This window comes from Amphiprion ocellaris, chromosome 5 (genome assembly GCF_022539595.1).
Source record: "Amphiprion ocellaris isolate individual 3 ecotype Okinawa chromosome 5, ASM2253959v1, whole genome shotgun sequence".
Classification (NCBI taxonomy): Eukaryota; Metazoa; Chordata; class Actinopteri; family Pomacentridae; genus Amphiprion; species Amphiprion ocellaris.
In genome coordinates this window covers 24,468,671-24,494,609 of record NC_072770.1, presented here as the reverse complement: position 1 = coordinate 24,494,609, position 25,939 = coordinate 24,468,671, and the positions used below count along the sequence as shown (strand labels likewise).

Sequence of the window (25,939 nt, the reverse complement as noted above, 5' to 3'; positions counted from 1 at the left end):
AATTATTATTATTATTAGTAGTAGTATTAACAGTAATAATAATAATAATAATAATAGTAGCAGTAGGAGTAGTAGTAGTAGTAGTAGTATCAGTATTATTGATGTAGACACATTATAAAGACACAGAGAGTTAACTTTAAACCAATAAACAGTAAGTCAATAAATGTTATTTATAATGTAAACCTATATGGATGTGTAAATGTCACCAGTTTGTAATACATCTATATAAAACAACTGTCAAAAAAAATAAAGTAGCCTACCACTGGAAAAATAAACTACAACAATAACAAAAAAGAAAACATACAAACACCACCAAAAACAAAAACCCATAAATTCAACTTATATTCAGTTAACAGCGGGCCTGTGTTATTCCAGTCCAGCAGGGGGCGGTAATGAACCGCTCCGCTGTTTGATGAAACCATACAGGAAGAAAACAACAGTTTAGCTGAGCGGCTAATGCTAACAAGGCGGACGACAGTAGTTCGAGTTAGTCATGTAGCCGAGACAGCGTATTAATAAAAATACATAAACATACTATACAGGCTCAGTTTAACGGATTAAATTCCACAGCGACGGAAAATAGTCAGGAAAGGTGAGTCTTAAGACAGAGTAGCTGGTTGTATTAGCTCGTTAATCAACCGAAGGCCGCTAACAGAAGGGCGCTATGCTAGCTTAGCTAATGTCAGCTAGCCAACATAAACTAACGTTATTTGGATTAAATCATTCTGTTGAGCCAAACAGAAGGAAGTGAAACAGTGTTTAAACTATCGATATTGATCGCCAGTTACATATGTATTACTTAATACGGCATTTTGAAGGCAGCAGGGCAGGCCCCGTGGCTCACATGACATGTAAACAAAGGTATCGAAAAGCTAATTTGGCTGCTGACTCTCATAAACAGTAACATAGTTGTTGAGAAATGCATTTAATGCAGTGTTATAACGTAAACTTGTAGATAACAGTTGAATCCGGATCACAATCCGTCTGTCTGATTTTAACTTTGTTTTCAATAGGTCTGAACGAATTTTGGAAGAAATAGTTATGTTGCTGACAAATATTGTGATTTGCGATCCAGTTTATTAAAGCTTCAGCTCAATATACGCCTGGTAATGGATTTGAAACGTGATGGATCATTACCACGAGACACCTTGCTCTGTATTCTCTCAGAACATAAACACATAAAATGCCTCACACATCTATTTATTTTACTTTATCAATGGCATAGGAGATAAACCAGTTATCACAAAAGCTGTGGTTGTGTTAAGATGAATAAATACATTACCAATGATTTTTAAAAATGAAGTAATTCTAACAACAAAATAATAGGACCTTTCTGTAAACTGACATTGAAATGAGTGGGTCATTCATTCATGGATCAGGAGCAGCATCTAAGTATTGCACATTTCAAACTGTGATTTGAAATTGAGTGAAATATTTAGGCCTAGCTTTTAATTTAGCTAACATACAAGTATAATACTAGTGTTTCCACAGTGTTATTTAAATATTTACTTGTCATATGAAGCTAAGCTAATCATGAGACTTAAATTAATTTATTATTTATTAATATTTTCCGCTAATTTCAAAATATGTTACAATAAATAGTGTTGAGATTCTGAATCTTATGTTTTTTTGTTTTGTTTTTTTTCTTTTCAAATTATGTAACATTACCCAAAATAAGTTTAGAAGTCAAACTAAACAAAATCAAAGGCAAATAAACTTACATTGTGCTGAACTGTTGAATTGAAAACAATACATACATATTGGCACTGTGTTTTCCTTCTGGCTCACCCCATAGTTACACAAACCTGTGATGCCACCTGCTCTTTCAAAAAAGATAAACCTGCTCTTGGATTGACATTGCATGCAGCCACAGTGTACACAGTGATGAACAGTGCTGCTCTGTGAAGCTAAGTTTAAGGTTCATATTGTGAGGCACAGAAAGGCTGTCAAGTTTTGTCATCTCTTGAGTCTTGATACTCTGAGAAATGTTTCAGTTATTCCCTAATGTGCTTCCTGATCCTGATGTGAACAGATGCAGGCCGGTGATCCTGTGGTCGGTGCGGCGATGGGAGTAGCTGGGGCTCAGAGTCGATCAGAGGATGAGGAGTCTCTTGGAGTGAAAGATGTGAAAAGGACGGCAACACAAGCATTTGGCAGCGGTGTTGTTCCCAAACGCAGAAGTTCATCCAGGTTTGATTTATAGTCTAGTACACTGAATTGTTCTAGCAGTAAACAAACATAGTGTGGTTTGTTGAAAGTAAAAGTTAATACAACTGTTGTGTTGCTTGATGCTGTTTTAAATACCTGATGTTGTATCAAGGAGTTCAGTAAAAGGCAGCTGGACTTTAAGGTTCTTGCTGATGTTTCACTTCTCACCTGAGAGGCTTCATTATAACTGAAGAACCAGATAAAATGCAGCCTCTTTTCTGATACAGCTGGGATCATGAAAGAGCTTCCTTCTTTTACTTTTTCTATACATTTCTACACTATCATGTTCTTAGGTCTATAAAGAGAAAGAAGTTTGACGATGAGCTGGTGGAGAGCAGTCTTGTGAAGTCCTCTAGCAGAGTGAAAGGTCCTCCCGTCATAGAACCTGTCCGCTGTTCAGGAAGTGAACCTTCATCCAGTGAGAAAAAAAAGGTACAAAAAAACCCACAAAGTCGTGGAGGATCTCTTGACCAAGATGATGAACTTGCACAGGTTTGATGAATATTTTTTGTTCCTTTGTGCGACAGGTGACAAAATCAGGAACCGCTCTCACACCCCCTCTCACAATGTTAATAAATCCTGCACCTATGACCAAAAGAGTGAAGAAAAGCAAGCAGCCTTTACATATTACTAAAGACTTGGGACGATGGAAACCTACAGATGACCTGCTGCTAATAAATGCAGTGTTGCAGGTGAGCAGTAGAAAAAATGAAGACCATTGGCAAACAGTCATCAATATTGTCCTGGATTAATGTGATTTCTTTACTGCTTCTCTCAGTTGATGATTTAGTAAGATGTTCCAGTGTGGGTAGTACACACCATCAACCTTGTGTGTTTGTTTTTCCGTGTTTGTCGCCAGACCACTGATCTAACGTCTGTTCATCTGGGGGTCAAGTTCAGCTGTCGTTTCACTTTGCGGGAAATTAAAGAGAGGTGGTACGCTTTGCTGTACGATCCTGTCATCTCAAAGTAAGAAACACAGAGCAACTTTGCACTGTTTCGTGTTTCTATATTTCACTTTTTGTTTACACTGCTATTTTTGAATGTTCTTTTAAGCGCATTCTTGCTTTTGTCTGTCTGTGCAGGCTGGCGTGGCAGGCCATGCGGCAGCTTCACCCAGAAGCAATAGCAGCAATCCAAAGCAAAGCTCTCTTCAGTCAGGCTGAGGAGGCACTGCTGGCAAAGATTGGCTCAGTAAGTGACATTAATACTATATCAGCAGTTAAGGTCGTTTTTTAATGCTGACAGAGTGACACGTTGTGGATAAAGAAAGTGAGGAAAGAGGATTTACCCAGCACTACTGACTTGTTTTCTAGATGTTGCGCAATTGGTCTTTATAAGATTTGTGTTGTTTAAAATGGCACTTAGAATTTCTTTAAAATTGACACGTGACCATTGTATTCCCTCTATACAGACTAGTCAGCCCAAACTGGATGTTTTCCAGGAGCTTCTGAGTAAACATCCTGGTGTCTTTCACCCATCTCGCACTCCCAAGAGCTTGCTGGTCCACTGGCAGCTGCTAAAACAGTACTACTTACTGGATGACCAGAGTGGTGAGTTATGTTACCTACACATTTAAACCAAATGAAAGTCATTTGTTAACACAGTTTGATTTAATGGCAACCTAAAAACAATACAGCTTCAACTCACATGCACATCAAATATCCTTGTAAATCCTCACTGCGTTGTAGGATTTGGAACGTTGTCAAAAACTTTTACAGGAAAGCTCTTTAAATGCATCAGTTATGATGATGATTATTAAGATGATTATTTTGTGTCTACAATTAAGTGTTTTGACCTTTCAAATGGAAAATAGGGTAGCTAACATGGCACTCAGAATGGATGGATAGTTTTCATTTTGACATGCCTATTGTTGTAAATGCAGAATATCTATATAAAATGTTGAGTGTAACATGAGTTGTAATTAATGACATTGTTGACTGTGATTGTGCGTTGCAGTACAGCCCCTTCCTAAAGGTGACCAAGTCCTCAACTTCTCTGATGCTGAGCAGATGGTTGATGATGTAAAGTTAAAGTAAGCTGGCCTTTTACTTTGCAACATTCATGTTTTAACTGCTAATAACATTTCAGTATACAGTGGTCCCTCACCACTTTTCACGGTCTAACTGTATCGGGGATTTTTATATTGTATGTAGTATCGTGGGATTATGCTGTATATCAGTATTTTCATATATTTATTATTTTAATTATTTTTGCAATAAAAGCATTTTCTAGCCTAAAAAAACTGAAAAAATATAATAAATATTAAAAATAATAATTAAAACCTATTAAAAGAGCAGCAGATTGAAATAAAATGCGTAGCCTACAGCGCTGGGTGCTGATTGGCTCATCGACCGTATCATCAGTCTCCTCTGTCTCCCCTGTATAGCAGCGTTCAGCATCTCGCTTTGTCCATTCTCACTGTGCAGTACATTCATCTCATCGTCATCAGTACTGCACAGCTAATTCATCATCATCTTCATCGTTTAAGTTGTAGTATATTCACTGGAGAGTACCAATATAGAAGGTTTAAGAGTGTAGAAAGTGTTTAGGAGCATAGGAAGTGTTTATAAGAGTGTGGAAAGGGTTCATAAAGCCTTAAAATATATCTAAATAATAAAATAGGTATGGTCGCTACTTCGTGGATTTTCACCTATCACGGGAGGGTTTGGAATGTAGCCCCCACCATAGACGAGGGACCACTGTATAGTAAATAACCCTATTTTCCACCCTCTAAGTATTGTGTGACCATGACTTTAAAGCCCTAATCAAGTGAACTGTGTCTTTTCATACAGGGAGAGCAGAGATGAGGTGTTGGAACATGGTGAGAAATCTGATTGTGAAGAAACACATTTATTGCAATTCATTTTACATTAATGTGTGAATGAAGAATTAAGTTCAGTTGCTTCATGATGATTTTAACTTCATAGTTTGACCAGGTAGTAATGATTTTGGTGATTTGCAGCTCAAGCATCAGAATGTAAATTTACATCTTAACATCTTGTTCAACAGCATTTAAGGACTTCTCTAGTAAATTAAAACACAGTATGCTTTTAAAAACAAGTTCAGCCTGTGTCCTCCATTTCAAAAGTTAGTTTTAAATTACATTTAGTATAGTTTTTGTGTAGTCTTCATTCCTTACTCTGTCCTATTCACACAGTCTCAGTGGCACTAAGATAGTAATAGTCAATCAGTTTGACCAGTCAAAACATGATAAATAATTATTCATAAGTCACAAACCTGCATATTCCTACTTTTTTATTTACAGTAATGTACAGTAAACATTTTCGTTAAGGGAAACAAATTGATAACCTGGCTGTTGTCTTCATGGCTTCAGAATCGCAGTGTCATAAAATCATGCAGATAATGGAATGACGATGAATGTGAAGACAAAGATCAACATTTTTGTTCTTACACTGATGACTGATGGATCATAAAAGTGGCAATATTACTAAAAAATATGCTGTAGTAACAAACTATTATCCCAGCAGGATTTTGAATCAGATATTATTGCGCTTTGATATTCTCTTTGTTGTCACCTGAAAGGAAACTGCATATTAGATTTTTTTCCTTCAGGCTTAGCATTAGGGGAGAAACGCTGCAAAATCTGCCAACAGTCAAGTTAGGTTCACAGTCAGTTAGCATGGAGACTGTCTAATAATTAGAGTGAGCTTCCCCTCACCTCTGAGTGTTCATCACTAATGTACTTCCTGAAATAAACCCTCGGTTTACATTCTTGTCCCCTTTCAGAGCTGATGATTTCTGATCGTCACCAGAAAAGGGAGATCAGACAGTTGGAGCAGGAGTTGCCTCGATGGCAGGTTCTTGTGGACAGTATCACAGGTATGTAAACTTCTACGGGTCAAGGACAAGCAGCTGTTATATCTATATTTGTTTTGAGGATTTTTGATTTGTAAAGCTCATTTGTGTTCATGTGTTTGTGCTCCACCAGGGATGAGCATGCCTGACTTCGACAACCAGACGCTGGCAGCGCTACGAGGGAGAATGGTGCGCTACCTCATGAGATCACGGGAGGTAAGCAGCTTTTGAGAAAATGGAGATTACAGAGCAGCAACGTTGAGGTATCAAAAAAAAAGAAAAGCTTCTCAATGGAAGCAGTGAACTGAATTTCTTATCTGTGAAGATGTTTGATGCTGATCGTCTTTTCATTCATGTTCACACAGATTACGTTGGGACGAGCAACCAAGGACAAACAGATAGATGTAGATCTTTCACTAGAGGGACCTGCCTGGAAAATATCAAGAAAACAAGGTGGCTGAACTCATATATTCTCTCAAAACAATGTTCTTAAATGATTAGCTGTTGCTGAGAGAATGTAAACAGCAGAACAGAAACCAGTGAAACATTTCCACAGTTGTGTTTTTGCAGCATTTGAACATATTGCACGTATATATTTAAATGTGTTTTATAGGTATACGTTAAATTCAGATAAAAAGATAGCAATGTCTTTTATATTTTTTAAAGTGTTTGCTCACAGTACTGTCAGTCACCTCATGAGCATTTCATCAATATACAAAGAGATATATGTGAGATTTGAGTTATCCAGGCTTGTATAAAGAGTGTAACCATTCATTTCTTTCTTTCATGGCTCATATTGTCAGGTTGAATCTTAGTGTGCATCCCTGTGATGTTGCTGGAACAAATAACCTACTAATAATCAGTCAGTCATTTTGATTTACATGACCTTTACTGTTTGTGTTGACAGGAATTATTAAATTGAAAAATAATGGTGATTTCTTCATCGCCAACGAGGGCAGAAGGCCCATCTACATAGATGGCAGACCGGTCTTGTCGGGAAATAAATGGAAATTAAACAACAACTCTGTGGTGGAGGTGTGTATGCATGTTTACCAAGTTGTATACGACTTAAATTAAACAACTGTGACATATATCAGTGATGCTGAGTGAGAATTTTCCCTCAAAGCTTGTATCTGTCTCTTCAGATTGCAGGTCTTCGCTTTGTGTTTCTAATTAACCTGGAACTCATCTCACTAATAAAAGCTGAAGCAGCCAAGATGACACAGCAGTGAATGTCGGCCATCCAGCAGGAGAACCGGTCTGTAGCAGGCAGTCTGCGTAGAACAGTGGATACAAACGCTCTGGTGAGGCACAGCAGTGCTACCGAGAACTGGACTGACAACGGTGTTGTTACCCATTAACTTAAATTGTGAAGTTTAAACAGACTACAGCTGATTCCTGGAGCAGAATAGTAACATGTTTTACTCAGTGTGTGGATATTTCATGTTATAATACACACTCTCATTGTAGAGCCTTGTTTTTTCCAGTTTTTCAGAACACTGTATTTAAATTCTGTAGCAAAGCTTTTTTCACAATATTAAACTTGTATACACAATGTCCTAATGCTCTGTTCAGTTCACTTGAGGTCTGATCTACTGGGGGAAAAAATAATGTGAAGAATAGCACATTCTGTTTTCAAAATGAATTTAGTAATTTGTCTAGTTGGATACAAGAAGTTAACAAAAATAGGTGCATACACTGAATAATCAACACTTGTGGAGATTTCAAAAAAGGACTTTAGGCATCATTTGACTTGTTAGTATATGTTTGGTTTAAGAGTTGTTATGTTATGACTTAATTGTTTAGAACTAAGACAAAAGTAAAGTTGACCTGTAGTCTGAACTGCAAAAGATGATTTTAGATAGATGGATAAATCGATAGATACTTTATTAATCCCGAAGGAAATTCAAGTGTTCAGCAGCTTACATACAACATGAATAACAAAAAAGGCAGGGCAGGCAGATTAGTAACATTAACATTAAAGTTAGTATATACTCTAAAAATCTTGCTGTACAATGCTATAATAAAAAAACACTCCTAATTTTAAAATCTATAGAATACTAAATGTAATTAAAATTCATTATACAATATTTACACATTTCAAGGCATGGTGATTAAAGTGAATTTGAGTGATTTAAAGTGACTTGACAGGTAGTAGGAAAACATCAAACTACCTAAGGTGCATGGATATTCTACAATCAATTTTATTTTTTACCACAAAGCAGCAGAGAGTGCTACCACCCACACCAAAAAAACCCAAACAAAAACAGTTAAGTCTTGGATTTACTCCTTTTTTATATGAACAGGCTCGGGTAAAGACAAAAATGAAACTGAGTGCATTAAGTTTGAATCTTGTAGGAAATTAGTTTCAGCACATTGAACTGTCGTCAAACCTAATAAATACTCTTTTCACCTCTAGAATATTTAGAAAACTTGTATTAAACCAGAGAAGTCTAAATTCACACTTAACAGACACATCTCTTGACAAGCTAAGGATGAAGAAATCATGGTGCAGAACATATTTACTTATTCTATATCTTTTGTTCTTGTACCTCACATTTCAACCTATAGGCCTCCTCTTAAAATCAGGCAAGAACAACCTGCTGTTGCAGTTCATTGAAATGAACTGTTCAGTTGTTAAATGAGTTGAACCTCTGCAGTCCTGAACTCTGGGCCCTGTTATTCAAAGTGGTGCAACTAATTCAGGTTAACATGCTGTTATCAGGCTACAATAAGTCTGATTATTCTGGCACAGTTAATGTGGTTCTTTGAAATCAATCTGGTGATTGATTTATCAGTCCTGGACGACGTTATCTTGCGTAACAGAGGAAATGAGCCAATGATTGCAGTTTGAACAGGAGCAATAATAAATCCATAGACAGCAAGTCTGAGGTTTGTTTTTCCTGCATTGTTACTGGTGTCATTTGTCATTCAATGAGCTCCACACTGTTTCCACACTTTTTAAACATCACGAGTGACTGCAATTGCACAGTCAGTAAAGCTTGGTACATGACTGCTGGATTTCTCTCGGTGGATATCTATAGGATGAGTATAAAAACACGATCCAACAGACTGTCAATAAGCCTGCACAGGTTTGGGTCAGGAATGTTGCTCTGATTTGGTCCACATTCGTTTTAAACAAACTCCAAAGAACCAGAAAATACAGACTTACACCAAACTGTCCTCATTTTAATTCTCAGTTTGAATAATGGGGCCCTATAGGTATGGTGCCAGTAGGTAGTGCTAGAGAGCCAGACACTAATAGACAACAGGGTAGATAGTCCAGGTTTTACTGTGCACAGAAGTGACAAAAATGTCTATATAGATGTAAAAGCATTACACAATGCATAAAACAAACCTCTCTCTCTCACTTTGCAGTGAAAATGAAAAGCTACAAGCCATACAAATTCTATATAAAATGCACAGACTATTGTATCTAGTCATATAGTGTAAAACAGCATTAAATTGATGTTTCCACTAAACAGAACTCTGTATCAAATATCTTTACAACTCCAATAGATTAATCTATCACAGTCACTGGACAAACTACACACTGAACACACCACTACTGTTAAACCAATATTAGTTTGAGGTGTGTGTAAAGTCTAAGTGTGTTCTGATTGTTGGTTCTCCTTATATAAGGAAACGTCACATATCTGACCTTTATCTGGAAGGATTTTTTTTCTCTGTTATATGTTTCAATGAACAACAGGATGTTCTGGTTCATTCACAAAATGCCGTTTACTAACCTGAATGTGTCAGAGGGCAAAACACCTCAACACCAATGTTCCCTGTAATTTTTCATGAGTCTGAGCAAACACACAAACCCCCTGAGCGTCCCTTGGACCACTGTGAGCAACATCAGACGTGTGCACTGTGGTCACACCAGCATCACATCCATTCAAGTTACATGGTTCATTAAAAGAATCAAATTATAGCATTTACATTTCTGTTAAAACACTTTGTCAACAGGAGCCAGTTGAAGGCTGCAGTGATTTTAGTGACGCTACAATGTATAAGAGTGAAGTTATTGAATATTTGTCTCTCTTTACTGTTGCAGCGGTTTTGCAAATTGCAGACGGACCCTGTTCACTCCATAGACACCAATGTTATTCCTGTAGCTTGAAAGACAGCTACTTTTGATAAAACTGGGCTTGTAGCACATTGTCTGCCTTGCAACAATGGGAAAGAGGCACCGTTTATGTTTTGACAACCTATATCTAATGAGTTATTGATGCTGGAAGTCCGAATCTGTGAATATCTTTCCAACTTTACTGAACTTGGGGCCACTACCACCTAAGGAGTGATATATTTAATTTTGAAAAAAGCATTTAGCCATACTTAAAGCTTTAAGTGCTTTATTAACACGGAACTAAAAATTTTGTATTGTTTTATTATCACAGGTTCTGTCTGAAAAGAGGTGGCATCATTTTAAACAGTGAAATCAAACTAACAAAATGTAATGACCAACTAGTGAGCAACACTGTATTCTGCAAAAACATAAACTTTTTTTAAAATCTAAATCTTATCTTAACACAGTTAATGTATTAACTTATTTTTGTGTGTATGCATGTATTTATTGATTTATTTAGTACTGTTAACATATCAGAGTTCTGAGTGAATTTTTCTTAAGATAGGCAAAGGCCATTTATTGATTACATATAGGCTGTTAAATGTTTATTAAAAACTAAAAAGCATTTTAAAAAAAACAACTTAGGCATTTATTGAGTCACTAAAATACTGTAGAGTACAGACCACATCAGCATGATTATAAGCATCCTCTGGTAAATGAACAACCAGATACTGATGTCTCTCACCATATGGACTTCAGGAGATGACTGGGGGATGATAAACTGACCTACTGGTTGGGTTCTCTCTGTTCTCATGTTTCTTACATGTTTGTCCCCTGACAGCCGGGTCCTAATGTTTTTTGAGCAACACACCATACTATGATGTTTTTACAATGATGGTTCTACTATGGAACCAGTTTGACATGTTCAGGTGTTCTTTGTGTGAAAACTCAGAGATTTCAGGTATCAGAAGGTGGTTTTCAACTTTCTTTGTTAACTTTCTGCTTCAACTTTAAACTAAATTTCCTTCACTAACCCAGCCCTCTGGACTCCCAGTAAGCTGTGTTCCTATTGGCTGTCCAGGTGGCTGCTTGGTGTTATCAGGAACACCTGAGCAGCTTGGTGTTATCAGGAACACCTGAGCAGCTCAGTGTCTTCCTGCTTTATTTAGCTGCAGACAAACATTTCCTCTGCTTCTCTTCACCACAGAACCGGGTTAAGCTCCATTGCTTCAGTTTGTTCTTTAGGCGTTGGCTTGCAGCTTCCAGCAGTAAAATCGTCTTTAATGTGTTTCTTGGTGTGTTTTAGGGCTTTGTACTGGATAGTTGTTTGGTAAATGTGGTTCTTTACCCACAGTTAGCACATGGTGCTAATGTGTGCAGTGATTAGTGGGTTTGCTGCAGCTGAGTTGTGTCTTTATCTTGGCTGTAGTGAGTCTTCAGAGGTTTTTGATCAGACACATTCTGTATTCTTGTTTGAGAACCAATGTTGGTTGTCCAGAAGGTAAGAGTTCCTGTCCTGATTCTCTGTTCTCAGAGGTTCTCTGGTAGGCTGCAGGAGACTTTAGCGTTTGGGTTGTGCTAGTTTGGTTTTTGTACGGTTTCATTTGGACGACTATCTTGAGGCCCCTCCATGTGGTTTAGTGAGGTTTTCTGCAACAGTTCTACAAAGCAATCTGCAGCAGAAGAGACTTTGAGAGTTTTTAGGAAGTTCTGGAGACCAGACTTTAGAGCAGCAGAAACATTTGTCAGCAGTTTGAGCAGGAGAAGGTGAGCTTCAGAGTAGAAATGAGACAGAAACCTCCTTGACCCGTGTGGTGAGGTCCTGTACCAAGAGTTTGAGAAGGTTGTGAAGAGTCTGTAGTTCTTTGGTCTGAAAGCACAAGAAGAGTCGACTCATTAAAGGAGAAAACAGGAGATATTGTTGGTTCTTCTGTCGCTCTGCAGTTTCCTTAGACTGAATATCAAGTTTGTATTTTAAATGATTTACCATGTGAGCCCAAGAAGACTTCAATAAACTCCCTCCATCCCCTGGACACAACATATTTTATTACATTAAATGTTGTTTTTTTTTTTTTTTTTTGAATGTGTTTTTGAGTTTCAATCATAGTTTTTTCTCATTGCTTGTTTAGTTTTGTCATCTGTGTAAAAGGTGCTAAACAAATAAAGTTGAATTGATAAACTGAATAATTGACTAACTCATGATTGTGACAACAAAAGTATTTTCATTGTGATTTAAGGGTTTATTTCATTTTTAAGGTTGGGGTTAAAATCTTGACAGAAAAAGACGATTAAAGAAATAAACTACATAACAAAAAGCAATTAAATCAGAGAAAAAAAATTTATACAATAGAACTTTTAAAAAGTTTTATTATTAAAAAGATTTAAGAAACTTAAGATGTAATTTTCTAATTAAACATTTAATTTTTTAATTAAATGTTTTGTCTTTGTAAAGGTTTAATAATCTAATTAAATGTTTTGCGTTTTTTAAAATGTTCAATATTCTTCTTGTTTAATTGTATTTTTTAAATGTTTAATTATGGAAAATATTTTATCTGTAATTTTGAATATTTGTATTTTAAAAATTTTGTTCAATTTCATAATGACATATATTGTATCTTGTTATCTCATTCAATATTTTGTCTGTTTAATAGAGTTAAACATTAAATACAATTAAATTATATATATATATATACCACCTTTTAATGTTTAGTTTTCTTTTTAAATGCTTCATTGTATTTTCTGTTTAATTCCTATTTGAAGTTTTATTGTCTTTAAGATGTAATTTTCTAATTAAACATTTAATTTTTTAATTAAATGTTTTGACTTTTTAAAGGTTTAATAATCTAATTAAATGTTTTGTCTTTTTAAAGGTTGAATAATCTAATTAAATGTTTTGTCTTTTGAAAGGTTTAATGATCCAATTAAATGTTTTGCATTTTTTAAAACGTTTAATGTTCTTCTTGTTGAATTGTATCTTTTAAATGTTTAATTCTGGAAAATATTTTCTCTGTACTTTTGAATATTTGTATCTTAAAAATTTTGTTTAATTTCATAATGACATGTATTGTATCTTGTCGAATTATCTCATTCAATATTTTGTCTGTTTAATATGATTTAATGTAATTTAATGTTATTATTATTAAACAGACAAAAATATTGAATGAGATAATTCGACAAGATACAATACATGTCATTATGAAATTAAACAAAATTTTTAAGATACAAATATTCAAAAGTACAGAGAAAATATTTTCCAGAATTAAACATTTAAAAGATACAATTCAACAAGAAGAACATTAAACGTTTTAAAAAATGCAAAACATTTAATTGGATCATTAAACCTTTCAAAAGACACAACATGGGTGCCCGTATAGCTCAACGGGTTAAGCGGGTGATTCATGTACAGGTGCTGGTCTCTGACGCAGCGTCCTCGGTTCGATTCTTGCTCCCGGCCCTTTGCTGCATGTCTTCCCTCCACTCTTCTCCTGTCTGTCTCTCACTACGCCTATCCAATAAAAAGCTGAAAAAGGCCACAAAAAAGAGAAAAAGACAAAACATTTAATTAAAAAATTAAATGTTTAATTAGAAAATTATATCTTAAAGACAATAAAACTTCAAATAGGAATTACACAGAAAATACAATGAAGCATTTAAAAAGAAAATTAAACATTAAAAAGTGGTAAAACATTTAAAAAGAAAAACCTTAAAGATTTAATCGAAACATTAAATATTGGGAAAGAAAAAGAAACTCAAACAAGCCGATAAAACATCTGAAAAAACAACTAAACATTAAACGTGTCAGCAGTGCGCAATTGCGCACGTGCGCAGCTTAGAGGGAACAGTGCTCAACACCCAGAGAAAAGACGTGCGTTATTTGGAAAACTCTACTGACTGCATGTCTTGCTACTCCCAGTACAAAAACATACTTTTCCCACATGGAGGGCCTGTGTAAAAATGCACCAGGGGAGTTCATTTGAAATACTGTCACCAAAACACAGACGGTGCAGTCGGGTGAATCTGCTGTTGCCATAGCAACTCGGTCCTCTGTCCTGCTTGGGCTGGATTCCTCAAACATGGCACGACCACAATGGCGAAGTTTAAACAAGGGAAACATGCAGACACAACAGTGGTCCGACCTAGACACACACTCATGTCATATTCTTACAGTGTCTCATTTCGAGTTGCCAAACTTTCAGTCGAAATGCTGCACTGAAAGAGAAGAAACTGATTTAGAGAGCAGTTGTACCTGTTGCTTTAGAATTAGAATCATACAACTTTATACTACTTTTACATTATACTGTATTTATATCTTACATATACACTATATGCACCAGTCTGATACAATAATAAAATCACTGGTAGATGAAGTGAGAACATTGATCTTCTTGTTCCTAGACAATGCTCTGCAGGAAAACCTTGTGTCCTGGCATTCATGTGGATGTTACTATGACATGTACCACCCACCTAAACATTGATACAGACTGTCCATGGCAACAGCACTCCCTGATGACAGAGGTTTCCCCCAGCAGGACAGTGTACCCTGCCATACCCCAAAAAACTGCTCAGAAATGACTCATTTGTTTCCAGACACTCCTCTTGATTTTCCCTCGGGATTAATAGAGTATCTATCTATCTATCTATCTATCTATCTATCTATCTATCTATCTATCTATCTATCTATCTATCTATCTATCTATCTATCTATCTATCTATCTATCTATCTATCTATCTATCTATCTATCTGTAAATTATATGAAATCATCAAATTGCTACAAAATCAGTGCAAACATTTTCTGGTCTCTCAGAACTACTTGGCTGGCTCCCTTGTTAAAATGCATCCATATGGGATCAAGAGCTGTAGAGAAAGGATTCTGCAAAAACATCCTGCAAGAAAATAAGTAGTTACTGGAAGATAATCCAATTCAAAGAGCGTGTATGTGGCCCTCAAACAAGTTTCACCATTGGTCCGCTGTGGTGCTGGTTGGCTGTGCCTGTGGCCCAGATGTCGATGATATGCTTCTGCTTCTTTTAGAGGATAAACGATATAAAATTCCCTCAGCTGCTGCCATTTTCATTATTTTGTTCAAACCCTGCATACCACTCGGTGTTTAACCTGTAATTTAGCTGTCTGTTTGTAAAGATTGATTACTGGAAGACAAAGAGCTTGTGAAGTCAGTGTGTTGTGTTTATTATTTGTATCAAGTAAAATGCAGCTTAAAAATGTCAATAATACACCAATGACTAAGGGATAATTTGTTAATATGGATTTTATTCAGAATACATTGCAATCATTTTCCTAATTGAAAGTTGATGGAAAATTATTTAAAGGGCATTTTTGCAACCTGGAAATCTATAATTTGCAATTGGGGGCTTATAAGTGATTTATAAAGTTTTAGTCAACCATTTATTAACAACAGTAAAGGCATTAAGTTCAAATCCTTAAAAAAGGGCACCTTAATAGAATAAAACAAGGTAGGTGTGAAAACACTGAATAACCACTGCAGCTTCAAATCCTGTATCCTGAATCACTGTATATACCATATATTGCACACAATAATATTTTTTATTCCAGCAGCATTGCTCCATTGCACTCAACCAATTACCTCATGTATATAAATGGTAGAAAATATTAATTTTTAGAAACTATATATTTTTTTCCTGCATCATCAGAATCTTCACAATTTGCACCAAACTTTTGGTTCAGTATAACTTTAGATATTTTGTTTATTTCGTTTATTTTTACAGGTACAATTCACAATTAAAGGTAATGACACTAAGGTTAGCTAGCAGCTAATTTACATTGGTTGTCCCTGGTCTGCAATAAATACATTTCATAAAACAACACAAAACTTAAAAAGTCCATCAGTGTGAGATAATAAATAAAATCAGTAAAAACAATAAATACATCAATAAATAAACATTTCAAAGATTTCTGAATCTCAAATGTTTGTGGGGAAGCAATTCCACTTTTTTTTTTACTGCTTTAACTGAGAAAGTGGACTGACCAAAAGCTGGCTTTCTGAACTGAGGTACACGATCACCTCTAGTAGATGCTAAACAGGCCTTTTATAAATATCTGTTGAAGTACATGGAGTTAAACACTTATTTCCTTTCTTTTAAAGTGTTTCTCTTCAGAAAATGTTCTTGTTTGTGTACACAGAGGTGGCCAGTAAAGGTGATTTATTTGTTAGCTAGATTTGCCAGCAGTGTTCCTCCCAACAATGATTCATTTCTAAGGGAACACTGACGCACAGTACACTCAGACACTTATTTTCATGCTGGATTTGGGCGGTTCTCCTGCCTGCCCTATACACAGTCTGTAGGTGCCACATGCCTCTATAGACCGAGATAAGCAGCGTGTTGTTCTTGAACGCAGCCCGCTCGGTGTTTTTGCTGCGTTCAGAGCTGAGCGACTTCACTGTTTGTTTGATCGGTGCATCTTGAAGAACATCAAGTAGGAGACTGACACACCAGAAGTGAGTACTGTGATTTTAATGAAGAAAAGGCAACGAAAATGCCATTTTTCCACCCTGTTTGTGTATATAAATGAAAGCCGGCGGAATCGGAGCGACACGTCTGCTAACTTGAATGTTAGCCAAGTTAGCCAATTTAGGCTAAATTAATGATACTGCTAGCTTACATATGTTCTTTAAACGTTAGCCAAACGTTTGTGTAAAAATATATAACAGGTTGTCGGTGTTAAATGTGTTTATAGTGATGTTGAATCAGTTAGCTGCGATTTTAGTTTATGTTCAGTATGTGTGAATGACAGGAATTTGTAGGAGTGATTTTTTTTTCTCGGCTGCTGTCAGGTGGTGTCTGAGGTTTAGCTAATGTTTACAGATCCCGCAACGATAAAACACAGAGGGAACATTGCGAACTAAAAGAGCCTATTAACTGTGTTTTTAGAGACACTATGTTCACACAGTTCTTCAGCTTAGCTTTTCAGAAATACACCCAATGACAGGTAGTTAAACGAGATTTTTCAATAGCCTTTGAATATTTTAGTGTACAAAAACATTTCATATACACTGAGCAGAAATGTAAACACAGCATGCAAATGATTCTCTATTCCTTTTTCCCAAACCGTAAAAAAAAATCTATCTTCTATTAAATTTATCCAGCTGTGCACCAACATTTTTGAGCTGTCCATTTCGATGGTCATAAATTCTGGACCAAATTAATCCATCACCTTGTACAGGTGTGACTTGAAAGCACACTGACCAGTGACTGTAAAAACACACGTTAAAATGTTGCTTTATTCAAATGACACCATGCCACAGTTGTTGACATGCTGGATGCTGGCATGTCGCAGCTGTAGTCATGTACTTAAGTGCCCACAGCTCCGTTATTTCTCATCTAAGAAATGATGATCCATGATCCCAAAAATGTCCTCCAGCTTCTGCGAGCCCTTCAGGAACACTGGGACAAAACTCCTCAAGCAACAGCAACAACCTCAACGTCTCTTACAGATTACTAACTTGTAATTTCTCATCTGTAGCCCCTCTTTCTCATTTCCAGTTTAGTACAGACTTGTTTTTTCATTACATCCATTCTGTCGTTGAGATGCTGTATGTTGAAGCAACACATACTTAATTCACTATTTTGAAAGGAATGGATTCAGATTCAGAAAACTTTATTTGTTTCCAGGGGGCAATTTAAAAAAAAATAGATAGAAGTTACTAAAATATCGCATGCTGCTTTCATATTTTTGGTAACTTGAAGTGGGCTTTACCACAAACAGCAGGTTGTGCATCTCATAGTTTGTAAAATTCATGATTGAAATGAACAAAGGTGAGGCAAATGTGACAGAGTCATATTATGGGTTCTACAGACCTACTGGAGGTTCACGGTGGGGGTCTTTAGTCTTCCCCATTATCAGTATGAGCAGTTAGTGTGTCTCTCATGTTATCATACGCTGACAGTTTAAAGAAATGTTCTGCAGATAAAAACGATGATGTGACCCTTTATAGGAAGCGTTTATTTGTTCATTGCTTCTTTCACAAAGCAGACCTGCCACAGTTATACAGTCTGTCAATCTACTGTGCTGAATCTGTGGCGCTATAAATACATCTAACCGAACTATTTAAACCCACTGTGCTTTTATCAGACACCACAGATGTGTTTCCATCACACCGCAGGAGCTGCATGTTCGTGGTCGGCTGATATGTTTTTGTTTGGGTCGACACAGATGCTGATTATTAGCAACAAGGAGGCTGATAACCAATATTTTGCAGTTAAAATAAAAACCTCAGAGTCAAGATTTAGAATAACACAAACTTTGTTGAAATGTCCTTGTTTGTGTATGCTTTACACGTTTACTAAAAAGACGACTTCTCAACATTTACCCTTCAGTGATGATAAGTCGTCAGAAAGTGCTGTTGGCAAGAAATTGCTCGAAACCACAGGAGGACTGCAGATAGAAAGAGGCGCTGCAATAGAGCCAAAGGAGCACTTTTTATAAAATTACAGATAAAACAATGCTGAATATCAGCTCTGATAATCAGTTCACCTCTACTGAATTTGGCTAGTAGTGTTACACACATTTTTAAAATAATGTGCCGAGCTTGGACACCTTGACATATGCCATTGTTTGTCTTGCTTTGTGTACTTTCTTCACATATTATGTTTTGTTATTATTGTGAGCTGGTAGAGCACTTTGGTCAACCTTGGTTGTTTTTAAATGTGCTATAGATAAAGTTAACTTGAATTGATTTAACATGAATCATAACAGCCACAGCTACCGCCACAAACAGAGTCAGCAGTGAGAGATCCCGGTGAACTAGCTCCTCTAGTTTTCTAGCTATTGTAATGCTGCAGACATGCCAGATCAGCTAGAACTGAAAGGGCATCCACCCAGCAAACTGTTTCCAATCCAAATATGATCACACAGCCTGTCGCTGTAGATCAGAGGGAATGCAAACATTTGAAAAGTCATTGCCAGATAATGTCAAAGTATTCTGTAAATCCGATATTATCCAGTTAAATCAAAAATCCACTTTGCCCACTCCTTTGATTGCTGTCCAGTTATATTATGGTTCTATGATCAGTTGTAATATCTGGTGTTAACTGGGTTTAAAATGATAAAGTTGAACACAATTCATTACAAGTGAGACTTTTTAAAATTTTTCCAGCATAAATTTTACTGAAGCAGACTGAGGTCGTTGCTTTGTTTTGAATTCAGCTGCAGTAACATATGACTCAATTGCTGCACATTATCATGCTTGCTCTAAAAAGGAAAGTTGTTCCTCATTGTGGTCAGATTCAGTAGCAGAAATGGTGAGAGATTATTGTTGTCATTCCTCTAAGTATTTGAGTTTGGGTAATGTTCTTTTAGCTGCTAGCAGTGAAAGATAGTGCAGAGTAATCTTAATGGTCCCTGCAGACAGTGATAAGACACATAATCAACTGATAAAGCAGAGCTACTTGTCGTTTTATAGCTGGCCTGTTAGGAAATGCCTTTTTTTGTTTGATTGTGCTTCTAGTTTTGGTATGATGCTGCAAATCAGCAGACAAGATCTATGATTGTTTTATGCATCCAGTCAGTCAGTCACTGATGTTTTGTCGTGAAGCAGCGCTACGCCAACAGGCTGGAGTCATTACTGGAGGAGTTATATAAGGAGTTGCTCATTACTGAGTCATAACTTGTGTTTTTACTGTTTAAATGTCAAAGCATTGAAGATAAAGTCCTGTTCTTTTCTTTTTCTGTTGAGTGGTAATATATTTCATTTTGTCTCCATACTGAACGCTGGACAACTTATCTCTGTTTACTGAAATGGACTTACACATCACTCACAAGAGTCGGCTCAAAGTGGAGCTTCCTCCTCTTTCCTGTTCACTCCCCCTCTGCTGGTTGGCTCCTTTTAAAGTGTGAAGTCACAGCTGGTTGGCCAGTTGAGGTGGAGTTGAAGAGTTTAAAGGTTCAGTCAGTCAATAAACAAGCACTAATTTTCTGTAAAGGTCGACAAAGTTTGGTGAGCAGTGCAACAACGACATATCATGTAAACTTTGAAACATGTTAAATCTGTTTTAACCGGTCATCACATGTTTCACATCACTAACACTTAGTAGGGCTGTTACAGGTCTTTGCAAGCTCATCTGAACCTGTAAAGTTTACATATTTCTTACATTTTAAGTACTGCTGAAAGCTGTAAGATTTAACCTAGATGGAAAGGTACCGGAAAAGTATTATTAGTGCTTTATGTAACGCATTGGCTGCTCTAGACAAACTGACACTTGTCAAGCAGACTAATTTTAGTCGCATGAATAGTCTACTAGCTTCTGTAGCCTGCTAATATATATCTTTGAGGACAGATCTGTATTGTATCACTGTGGGCAATGTTGCAAATCCCTTTGAGTTCAGCAGGGTATATTTTTATGGTATTTGTGTAATATTTTAAATCTAAATGTGTTTTTTCAATTTAATTTCTTGCCAGAACATCAATGCAATGCTGCTTCTCAGACGCTGCCACAGCCTAACTCGGTTTGGTTCTCTCATCACTCAAAGGTACGTTACTGTAACAAAAAGGTGATTTGTCATGGGGTATTGTTCTGAGTAATTAATATGCTGTGCTTGATTATTATTTGACATGCCTTTGATGAGGTAGTTTATTGCAGTGAAGCCTGAGCTTCACCTTTGCAGACATCATATTTTACACTGTGAATACCCCATAATTTTACAGCTACTCATGCACTTGTACTCACTACTCAGTGAGATGAGCTTTAACTGTTTAAAAGTTACATTTCTAGTTTCTTCTTGTCTTAGGCATCAGGTGACACCTGCTGTGGCATCGTGTGCAGCTCGTCTCTGCAGCAGCAGCAGCAGCAGTGAGGATCACAGATCGCACCAACGAGTCCACAGTCTCAGCTGGAAACATGGTCTGGCAGGACTGCTGGCTGGTACAGGGGCTGTACTGGCTTACGGCCTGCACCACCACCACAAGGTTAGGAACAGATGAGAGCTGTAAATCTCTGTAACTCCGTAATTTCCCTTTTTGCCAAGGCAAATTTATGTCAGTGTTTTTTTGTTTTTTTTTTAAACTGCTGTGCAACTTCAAAAGAAATTTGAAATCACACATGTTGACATCAACAAAGCACAAACTTTTACAGGCATGAGTGTACTTCTCTATAAATATGCGAATAATTAATGAAACAAGGCTGCAGACTGTCAGTTTCAAGAGTTTTTGCAGTAGCAATAGTAGTGGAGGGAATAATACAAATCATTTATTTATTTTAAAAGCTTTTACTGTTTGTTCTGCCATGCTTTGTTTTGTTCCTTGACAAGTATTGGCCTTTTCAAAAAACAAAAAAACAGAATGAGCAACTGTGCAGGAACATACAGGCTCTTGACAAACAAAAACCATCTGGTGGCCAACATGGTGTTTGCACAGTGAAGACTAGGGCCTGTTGTTTCACAGTTGTGTGGTTTGCTAGTGTTGGCTGGTAGAAAGGCTTCAACTATTGGCTTCAGTGATAATTTGTTTCTGAGTGTTTGTATTTTCTGCTCTAAAGTGTCAGGGAATGTGTTGTATTTCAAGTGCTACGCAGCTTTATCAGTGAGAATGCCTAACTACTCAAATAAAACAATGTGGAGCCACTGCTGAGTAATTATTTGTTGAAGCATTTCATATTGTTGCTATTTTAATGCCTCTGATCTTGCGCAGGCTGAGCGCGCAGACATCGGAGTTCAGACTTTAAAGAAGAGTTCATCTCTTCCCGTCTTCAGCCAAGAGGAAGTTACAAAGCACCGCTCACTGGAAGATGGCATCTGGGTCACGTACAAAGGTGGCGTCTATGACATCACTGAGTTTGTGGCCATGCACCCTGGTGGAGATAAAATCATGTTGGCAGCAGGTGGTGCCCTTGAACCCTTTTGGGCGCTTTATGCTGTGCACAACCAGGAACATGTGCTGGAAATCCTCTCAGATTACAAGGTGGGACACCCATTTGTTTCAGTTGATGACTGAGAGTGACAGGACTGAAAAAAAATGAAAGGCTTAAAATCTAATTCTATAGTGAGAACAAGCACTTTAAGTTCATGTAGTAAGAAAACTGAAGTATTTACTATGAAACGAGTGCAAACAGTAAATGAGGGGTAGAATGTTAATACTGGAGCCACTCAGAGGAAGATGCGTTTTCAGTAAATAGTCTTGTGGGTGCAACAAGTTCCATTAAACAGTGTCCAACACACGGCTCATGCAGAACCGCCTGTGAACATAAAACAGTATAGCCCATGTGTAGACGTTTGTATTTCAACCATGCAACAGACTTTAAGTGCCAACCATCACTGATTTCCTTTAAAAGTTTAGCAATAACATATCCAGTGTGCAGTGTTAGTTTTGCAAGACTCCATAGCTCTGCCTTATGGCTCTCACTGGAAAGAACTTAAATAATATTAGAGTAGAAAAGCCCTAAAGTTATTTGGAGAAATTAAGTGAAAGGTAAAGTTATTCTCCCTGTCTGTCAGTTACAAAAATCCATCAGAGATTAAAGTCTCTGGTTTAACTTTGACCATCTGTACTTGCTTTAATTTTGCACACTAAGTTAATCTTGCTAAGTGGTCGGTTATTTTACAGCCTATGTCATCACCTGACTGTTGCTGTTTATTGCCCATAAAATGTCTATGTAAGTAAAACTGTAGCACAGCTGATAAAATCAGTGGCCAAAGCTACAAAAATAAAGCCAAAGTGACAATAAGCAGTAGTTTCTTTTAGGCACTTTGCTTGTATTGCAGTTGATATTTTAAATACCCCCTTAAGTATTTATTAGGCATACAAATCCATATAATAATGTTTGTATGCCTTAGACAAATAGGGATTTATGTGAATCAGCTAAGTTTATCCTTAAATGAACTTGTCGTCCATGCTGTCCATCCAGCACCTGGTCACTGCAGACACATATGAAAAGGTCTACTGCATAGTGTACACGAAGGAAAAACTAGCAGCTGTAGGCTGAATACTGGCACTCCCTCGAGTGGTGAGAGAGAAAAAGTGTTTTCAAATATCAGTCCCATGTGGTGTGATAAAATCTTTGTGTCTGTGGTTAATAAAGGTTGGTGAGCTGAATCTAGAAGACCTGAAGAAGCAGCAGGCTGTTAAATCGTCTGACCCCTACTCCTCTGACCCCGAGCGTCACCCTGTCCTACGCATCAACAGCCTGAAGCCCTTCAATGCCGAGCCGCCTCCTGAAATCCTCTCTGACAGCTACATCACGCCCTCTGCTTTCTTCTTCAAAAGAAACCACCTGCCAGTTCCTCAGGTGGACCCGGCCTCATATCAGCTGCATGTGGAGGGTCTGCCTGGAGGAGTGCTGACGCTGTCTTTAGAAGACTTGAAGACGCGATTCCCCAAACACACTATCACCGCTACACTGCAGTGTGCAGGGAACCGCCGCAGTGAGATGAATAAAGTGAAGCTGGTGAAAGGACTGAACTGGGGCATAGCTGCCATCAGTAATGCCACATGGAGCGGCGCTCGGCTCAGGGATGTGCTGCTGGCCGCTGGTTACAAGCCAGATGTGGCCCAGTGGGCTCGCCATGTTCAGTTTGAAGGACTGGATACAGATGTGACGGGGACTACGTACGGTGCTTCTGTCCCTCTAAACAAGGCAGTCAGTGAGGAAGGTGATGTGCTTCTGGCGTACGAAATGAACGGCGAGGACATTCCTCCCGACCACGGCTTCCCTGTCCGGGTGGTGGTACCGGGAACGGTGGGTGCACGCAACGTGAAATGGCTGGGTAAGATCATAGTCAGCGCAGAGGAGAGCAGCAGCCACTGGCAGCAGAACGACTACAAAGGTTTCTCTCCTGGGACGGACTGGGACACGGTGGACTTCAAATCTGCTCCAGCCATCCAGGAGCTGCCCATCCAGTCTGCCATCACCACACCAGCAGACAGCGCCACGATTGATCGCAGCGATGAAACACTGACGGTCAAGGGCTACGCGTGGAGCGGCGGCGGCAGGGAGGTGGTGCGTGTGGACGTCTCTCTGGATGGAGGAAAGACGTGGCAGGTGGCCCAGCTGAGGAGCGGTGAGAAGGGACAAGCTCCCGAACCTTCACCTCCACCGGGACGAGCCTGGGCCTGGAAGCTGTGGGAGATAACGGCTCCTCTTCCTCCCGACGCTCAAGAGCTGGAGATTGTTTGCAAGGCAGTTGACAACAGTTACAACATGCAGCCGGACACAGTTCCTCCTATCTGGAATCTGAGGGGCGTTCTGAGTAACGCCTGGCACCGAGTGAAGGTGAAGATCAGGGAGGATGAGGATGAGGAGTAGACTCAGTGGCTGAATCCACTTTTAGAATTCAGAGGTTTTACATCTAACAGAGTCATCATAGAGCAGACTGTATTTGTGTGTTTCTTGGACTCAGCATAAAAAAAAAAAAAAAAAAACAGGAAATGAAGCAGTTTTATAGCGACAGACAGCACTATATTTTGAAGTATTTTTGACACAGCCTTGAAGTATTTATACAATCATGTTGCCTGTGAGATATGAAATATGTGCAATTTATACTTAGGAGAAAACTAAAAAGGCTGTAAACATCAAACCAAAACATTTCAGTTGTGAAAATGCGGTTCAGTTAATTCTGAGTCTTTATGGAAAACATTTATTTTTGTAATCAGTATCAGCATTCATGATGCTAACGATGAGTATGTTTTAAGAGTTTAATTCATTTTATTATTAACATGGAACATCATTTATAAAACTGATTTTATATCATTATTTTCAACCTCACACAAATGTAGAGTGACAACTTTAGCATCAAGTTATTTTAAATCAATGAGTGTTCACTTCACCGAACAGCTGGATACTGACAAGTAGGATCAAGCTTGAATATTTAAAACATAGGAGTGTTTCTTCATCTGTTGCTATGTCTTTGCTGATCAGTTACCTCTGCAGGTGAGATGCTATTTAAATGGCTTTTTATTGAAGAATTTTTGATCATTTAAAGAGAATTTAGCAGCATTAACTGTCAGTGGATCTGTCTTCCACTGTTTCAGAGGTGATACGAAGTACAAGGCCACAAAATGAAGATCTAACTGAAGTCCAGCTGTGTTTATGCTCTAACACTACAGCACATTGCAGAAGTCTGGGCTCTGCTTGACCTGTTTTGTCTCTGTGTTCTGGCATTTAGTGTAAGGAGAGACCAGAAAGAAGCATGTGTTTAGAGGAAAATGGCAGGAGCTAACGGTTGATACCTTTCAGGGTGAGAGGGCAGGAAAACAACAGCCGCACAAGTTCTAACCTAATTATTAAGCTTTTGAGGAATTAGTTTGAACAGTCGTGACTGCACAGCTTTTCCAAAAGGAAGTCTGCTTTCAGGGTCAAGGAAATATGTAGTCAGACCACCGTTAAATCATTCAAGTCATATTTGCAGTTCCTGTCATGTCAACCAGCCCTGTGATGTGCACATGGATTACACAACTTATTTTGAATGTTTGAGTACTGTAAAATGTACGTCAGAGCTGATGATGAATAAAGACCTTTAATTTTACACTCACTTACTTCCGCTGATTCAGTTGCTTCTTAGTGCTACAACTGGTCAGTGTCATGCAGCACATCTTAGATTAGCTCCTGGTTTGTCATCAGATAAGTGAAGACTGCTGAGTGGCACATATATGTAATCGGATTGCTTTTCTTTAGATTAATTTGAAGGAAAGACATTTTACTATTATAAATATTACTCGTGCAATAAGTATCTCAAGTTTAATACAGTTGTGCTCATAAGTTTACATACCCTGACAGAATTTAGGAGTTCTTGGCCATGTTTCAGAGAATATGAGTGGTGACACAAAAGCTTTTCTTTCACTCGTGGTTAGTGGTTGAGTGAGGCCATTTATT

General features: G+C 37.7%; 2 protein-coding genes across 2 annotated transcripts; both read left to right on the top strand.

The window, feature by feature from the left end:
• Positions 1-431: 431 nt before the first annotated feature.
• mcrs1 (microspherule protein 1) lies at positions 432-7,582 on the top strand. Its single transcript, XM_023297685.3, has 14 exons — positions 432-592; positions 2,033-2,190; positions 2,502-2,640; positions 2,736-2,900; positions 3,068-3,177; positions 3,294-3,402; positions 3,623-3,761; positions 4,168-4,243; positions 5,004-5,032; positions 5,959-6,051; positions 6,161-6,243; positions 6,393-6,480; positions 6,935-7,062; positions 7,173-7,582. Exons 2-14 carry the CDS (start codon positions 2,033-2,035, stop codon positions 7,257-7,259), a joined length of 1,404 nt encoding a protein of 467 aa, XP_023153453.1. The 5' UTR covers positions 432-592; the 3' UTR covers positions 7,260-7,582.
• An 8,836-nt stretch (positions 7,583-16,418) lies between these two features.
• Positions 16,419-25,592, top strand: suox (sulfite oxidase). Its single transcript, XM_023297690.3, has 5 exons — positions 16,419-16,575; positions 20,536-20,606; positions 20,865-21,042; positions 21,763-22,032; positions 23,150-25,592. Exons 2-5 carry the CDS (start codon positions 20,548-20,550, stop codon positions 24,371-24,373), a joined length of 1,731 nt encoding a protein of 576 aa, XP_023153458.2. The 5' UTR covers positions 16,419-16,575; positions 20,536-20,547; the 3' UTR covers positions 24,374-25,592.
• The last annotated feature ends 347 nt before the right edge of the window (positions 25,593-25,939 follow it).